This window comes from Hypomesus transpacificus, unplaced genomic scaffold (genome assembly GCF_021917145.1).
Source record: "Hypomesus transpacificus isolate Combined female unplaced genomic scaffold, fHypTra1 scaffold_27, whole genome shotgun sequence".
NCBI classification, from domain to species: domain Eukaryota; kingdom Metazoa; phylum Chordata; class Actinopteri; order Osmeriformes; family Osmeridae; genus Hypomesus; species Hypomesus transpacificus.
In genome coordinates this window covers 1,871,896-1,878,094 of record NW_025813796.1, presented here as the reverse complement: position 1 = coordinate 1,878,094, position 6,199 = coordinate 1,871,896, and the positions used below count along the sequence as shown (strand labels likewise).

The following is a 6,199-nucleotide window of genomic DNA, read 5'->3' as shown; positions in this document are numbered from 1 at the left end:
TACTGGATTGTTCTACTCCGTGCACTCACCCGGGGGATCCAGCTGAGTGTGATAGGCTCATTCTCGCACACACTCCAAAGTAACGCGTAGAAAGCCAATGAATATATGTTCCACGTACCTACATTGCACATCCAGTTCTTCTTTGATTAGGCATATAGTTCTCCAAAATAAATTTCAATCGGTTTCATGTCATAGATTTTAACGAAAGTTTAGATTCAACCCCCGAGAGCTAGACATGGTACAGCCACATCGATCCTTTTTTGGACATGTTTTTCTACACAAACTGGTGCAAGGGATATTATAAAAAAGTTTTTACTCGTTGTTTTATCAATCACTTTCCTTTGCTTAGGGCCTAATTACCCGAAGAGTCATCACTAATCACAGTCTCCTTTGTGTAGCCAATAATTATTGTGCAAGTAAGTAATTTTGTATAGCCTAATGTTCAATGTACATTACTTTATGTTGCACTTAAGATCAAGATTGAAGACTTCTGTCTACTGGTTTTCTAATAACAACAATGTCAAGGTTTGGGTACTTAAAGAGGAGAAAGTCTGGAAAAAAGTGAGATTAGGTGCAAGTAGGCCTTAGCAAACGAGACAGTGATGGGCTATGATCCCAAAGATCACCATTTTACACCCTAACACTCCAGTGTCACTCCAAGTATCAATAATTAAAATACTGAGATTTGTTCATTTTCACACATAAAGACGCTACTGTTTAGTTTTAACTCCACAACATTTTAAGCAGCCTGGTATATCAGAATTCTGTCATTCATCGGCACAAATACAGGGACATAGATTTTTTCTATTTATTTGATGAAAACACCCAATTTTGTCTTATATTTTGTATGGGTGGCTTTAGTCTAGATGTAAACTCACAAATATAATGCTGTGGTGTGGTGAGACATGAAACTGATAAGAAAGTGGTGATAATGGTCCAAAGTCTCACTCACCTTCTCTTTCACATGCACACTACACACACGCGCACGCACGCATGCACAAACACAGACCTGAATTGCTCACAGATGTACTGTAGCCAACCCACACTTCCCTATGTAAATGGGAGCAGTACAATATCGTTTGCACTAGATGTCTCTGTGGTAACACGTGCACAGCCTTTTTTTACACAGTTGCTGTTTTGGTCATGTGATGTAGCCAGGCTACCATGTTGAAAGCCCTTAAGCCTCATCTCTCCTCGCCTCCTGCAGTGGAGACGCAGAAATCCCTGACCCCCGGTGCCAGCCCTGCACATGATTCTGTAGTCTAAAAGCTGACTATCGAAGAGATAGTCCAGCGCGTGGACCAACATTCTGGTCATCATGTTCATTACAAGTTGTACATATAACTATGAAAACTGCAATGACATTGATACTAAACATAATTTAGTGCACTGAGCGTCGAAACAGTAGATTTGATCCAAAAGTCATTTAACCATGTACTGTTCTCGATCCATCTTTACTTCCCTATGATTGGCTATGCAAAAATTATGTTTAGATTACACTGTAGTGAGACCGAATGGGTGTGGGAGAGAAAGAGAGGGAGGAAGGGGGTACACATTTGCACTTTTTGCCTGTAGAGAGTACTAATTGCCCCTCCCTTTTCCCAAGCTCTATGGAGGCCAGGTTTCGCTGTATCATTGGCTCCCTATAGTTTCATGCTACATTTCCAGCAGTCTCTCTCTATTGAGGATGGGTGTGGGGGAAGGGGTCAGGGAACCTCTGATGGGATGGGGGGGTGAGGGGATCTCAGCAGAAGCTTATTCAGACCTGGGCCACTCAGTTTGATTTTTAAGGGGAAGCTGGCCATGTGCTACAATGGTAGTTTTGTCTTAGTGTCTCATGTAGGAGCTTTATCACTAATCAGTGTGACAACTCTGGAATGCAAGGCAAAGTTAGTACATCTCTGAAGGCAGACAGTGAATCCGGATGGTTTTAAAGTATAAAAGGAAAGATAATCTTACACATTTTTGAGGGCCAGTTGGTGCCAATTTGATCCACTGATTTCTCATTATACAATCGAGGGATTCCCTGAAACCAGTAAACTTCTTATCCAGCCACACAAAGTGTCCACAGGTCTGTGTATCATGCGTGCACACAGCAACATTTTGCCTGGACAGAAATATCAAGCCTGAAAATGTTTATGCAACAGACCAAAACACAGGGGCTTAGGGCACCAATCAAAAACATGCCTCTCCCTCTGAGCCTGGCTACTGGCTGGCAGGGAGTCAAAGCTAGTCAGAGGCAGAATCAGATTTGTCTGCCAGAGCTGTGTTGGGAGCATGGGCACGGACACGTGCAGCCATTAATACGCCTCGGAGCCTGTTACTCAGCTGAGGGAGAAAGGTCAGACACTGGACACTCTCCCTACGGTGCTGCCGTTGGCAGGCTGCCAAGAGGAGACTGAAATCCCACCTCCACTGGAGCAGTTAGAAACTGACTTGCTGGCTGGCTGGATGGTGAACTGGTGAGCTGGTAAGCTAGCTAGCTATCTCGCTAGCTGGCTGGCTGGCTTGCTGACTGGCTGGCTGGGCCTTCCCTTCTGCATACTTTGGCCTGATCAGCTCTGATGGATAACTGGTCAGTGCCAGGGACTATTTATCCTAGGTGCTGGAAAAAAGGGGGCAGAACCTCTTCCTCTTTGCTAAATGCAGGTAAAAGAGATTTCATCATGTGGCTGAACGTTAATCACAACCAAGCAAGTCCATGGGCAAAACAGGCAAGGCATGAAGTGTGAGGAGAAACGTCTTCCGGGGGAAAAAAGATATACATTATTACATTACATTTAGACATTATTAACTCTTAAGAGTTGTGTTCTTAATTCCAGCCCTTCAGATCAATGTCATAAACAGGGTGTAGATCCAGTGTCTATCTTCCCTCTTGTGGTGCAAAGCTGTTTCGGAAGGCCAAAGCTTTGCTATCTCATCAATTCTTTCCAGTTGGCTTCATAGCATGTTCCTCCTGGTTTACACCCTCTCCAGGTACACACTGTTCCTGTTCTCTGCCAGCAACGGGGCACCTGGAAGTGCTTAAGCTCCGGCACTCTTCCTCATCGTTGTGTTTATCACCCTCAGTCGTACCAAGCGGTTAGGTCTCCACTAGTAAAAAAGACCAACATTTAAACATTTTCATTCCGACAATCAATGGTTTTCAGGGAAATAAATTGAATTGTTTTGTGGTTTGAGTTATTGCTCATGTGCTAACAACACCACCCTGAGCTTAGACCGTGTAAATAGACACATTCCATTAAATAGACTAATCTATCTAAGGCAACCAGTAGAGTGTGCTATTGCTTCATTGTAATCATCTGTACAAATCTGGATTGTGATATTTGCAGACATGGGTTCCACCCAAACCATGGGTTAGACATGTAAAAGAGACGCAATTCTTAAACCATGTAAAATAGATTTAATGTTATTGGCATTTGGTCAGACATAAGTCGAATAAACTGTATGGTATTACAACTCTAAATAAGCAGCATTTTGGTTCACAAACTTTATTTTTTTCTTAAAAAAAAGCAACCATTCTATGCATAAATGTGCCATTCCAGTAGTTTTCAAATGTCTTCACAAAAAAAGAATTAGAAGACAGCAATAGTTCACATCCACACAGCTTAAAGATTAAATTGTAATTTAGCAAGAAATGAAATACAACAATTTCCCATCGCCTCACAAACCTCTGGCACCAATGACAAAATCATGTGGGGAAATCATCCCCACATTCAGTCCAAGCTACGCTGTCCGTTTGACAGTCCACTTTAGTTATACTTCAGGTCACAGAACCTCACGGTCTTAGTTCACAGCCTTTGTGGAAGAATGCCAATAATTTTAAAAGCAAAATGCTGCTGACTAGATTTCTATTATAGGCATGAGTCTAGCAATGCTGTACGGTTTAGATGCAACTTTTCATAAATGCTGACTCAAAAACTCTGTGGACTACAATTGAAGTAACTTGATAGGCAATGGCACACCAAGCTTGTTACCAACCAGTATTTTGGATGGTTGTCAAATTATCTCATGTTCATTCACCCTCTTTCTTGATTTGTCGGTGAGTCATTTTGCTTTTTCTGCCACATTGTCACCATGAAAGGGGGACATCTGAGGACTCCATTTCCCACAATGCTCTCCTGGAAATTGACCTTGACACAAAGCTTTGGCTCCCTCGGTCCTGTGGTAAAATGGGACGTGATGTCGAATTGAAGGCCACAGTTGTTGGGGAGTAGTGTTTGCTGGCGGTGAGGCCACAGTGCATCTGGAATGGGGGGTAGAGTCATCTTCAGTCCCATGGACTCCTCCAGCTGAGATTTATCAACAGGCAGCAGGATGTAAGCTCGCTCCAAATGTTCTCCAGCCTCACACTTGATCTGTGTTGACCAGCAGAATTCTCCTTGGTCACCTGAGGAATAGGAGCATGCTTTTACACATCCTTGTACAGGTGAACTCTGTGCCTCAGATTTTCATTCACTTTTTGAAATATTTCACAATAATAATTGTGATAAATCATACATTTCACAATTTAAAGAGCATACCCTTAATACTATGGTTTAATGAAGCAGTGGCCTGCTCTACTCTACCTATTTACTAATACTGTACTGTAATCAGAATCAGACTCAAAATTATCCATATTTGCCATGTAAGAATCTTAAATAAAAGTAGAAAAAGTACAACAGTCTAAATAATTCTAAAACAATACTATACAATGTAATATCTCAAATATAAAATAAGAAAAAAAAAAAAATAATAATAATGACAAAGAAGTTCAAAATGTTTGTCAAGAGATGGAGAGATAATGTTATCAGCAACATGTATCTTTTCTCACCTGCTGATGAGTCTTTAAAGCGCATCGTCTGAGTGTCTCGGACCTGCAGCTTTCTCATGTAGGTCCCTGTAGTGCAGTCCAGCACACATTTGGATGGATTGACCAGATCTCTGTCCATCTCTTCCAGAGTTTTGACAGAAGCCATTGCCCCACACTCAGTACCAACCCCAAAAGTTCCCATTATCAAGAGCAGAGGAAACAGAAAACCACAGGAAAACCAAAAAGAGAAGGAGCTCGCCATTTTGACCTTTGAAAACTCAAAAGTTGATGCAGAAAGTGTAGATGCAGCCTTTCCTGCCTGTGCCGTTCCCAGTAGTTGATGTAACTTGGTTCAATCCTCGGGAATTATCTTAAATGGCTACATAACTCCACATTCCAAGTTACAAACATACACAAATCCAAAGAACCAGGGAAAAAAGAGTCAATTTTAAGAAGAAAAAAGCATGAACTGCTACTGAAATGCTGGAGCCGTTTTTTAGAAGTGCGCAACATTGATGCTTATCTCTGGGGTGCATTTCCATGACAGAGTGCCAACATTTCTCCAACCGTTTCCCCACACCCTCTTTCTGGCCTCCGCTGCACTCTAGGTACTAAACACATGTCATTAATATTAACTGAATAGATCAACTGAACAACTGTTGGAGCCATAAACTGTATACTTAATCTGAAGTCTACGGTGCAGTTAGATCATTCTTGGCTCATCAGATATTAAGTTTTCAATTTACATACCGTTTCCATTAAAAACAGTCAGAAGCAACTGATTTTTTTTAAATGGTTTTATTCAAAGAAATTAAACAGATAATCATGCAGTTGATAGATACCGTGACACCCCTAGCCAGGATGCTAACTCAGGATAATGGAATGGGAGATAAAGAACACTGGATGAGGTTTATTAAATTTGCTAGTTTCTTGCAGATACACGTTCTTGCACACACACGGGAGTGGAGCCATACAGAGAGCCCCTGCCCACCAAGCCGAGAACAGCACTTAAAGAAATGCACTTAAACAATTTCCAGGGTCGCTACAATACATTGCTGACATTGGCCACCAAAGTAAGAATATGGTTAATGATGACATACACTTAACAAAACATTGTTAGTCAAAGAGTGAGATAAAATAGGTTTACACACTGTATATGCAGTATATGTGATCAATATTATACTGATAATACAACGTGAAGAAAGGGAACTGTGAAGTAAATATTTACATAAAATAAATGGAAAAACATTCCAGATAAAAAGAAAGGTTCCCTCTGTGGTACTCTGGATGTTTAAAATCTGGTTAAGACACACCCTGCTCAAAGTAAACACGTCAAGAGCAAAGAGCAAACAACAGAGTCATCCTGTTGTTTATCATGTGGCAAATATCAAATAGGGAAATTGTAAT

General features: G+C 41.2%; 1 protein-coding gene across 1 annotated transcript; it reads right to left on the bottom strand.

Moving 5' to 3' along the window:
- Positions 1-3,383: 3,383 nt before the first annotated feature.
- On the bottom strand, positions 3,384-5,364 carry LOC124463166. Its single transcript, XM_047014935.1, has 2 exons — positions 4,814-5,364; positions 3,384-4,390 (listed from the first exon to the last, which is right to left on the bottom strand). The coding sequence occupies exons 1-2, from the start codon at positions 5,052-5,054 to the stop codon at positions 4,020-4,022; spliced, it is 612 nt and encodes a 203-aa protein (XP_046870891.1). The 5' UTR covers positions 5,055-5,364; the 3' UTR covers positions 3,384-4,019.
- Between the last annotated feature and the right edge of the window lie 835 nt (positions 5,365-6,199).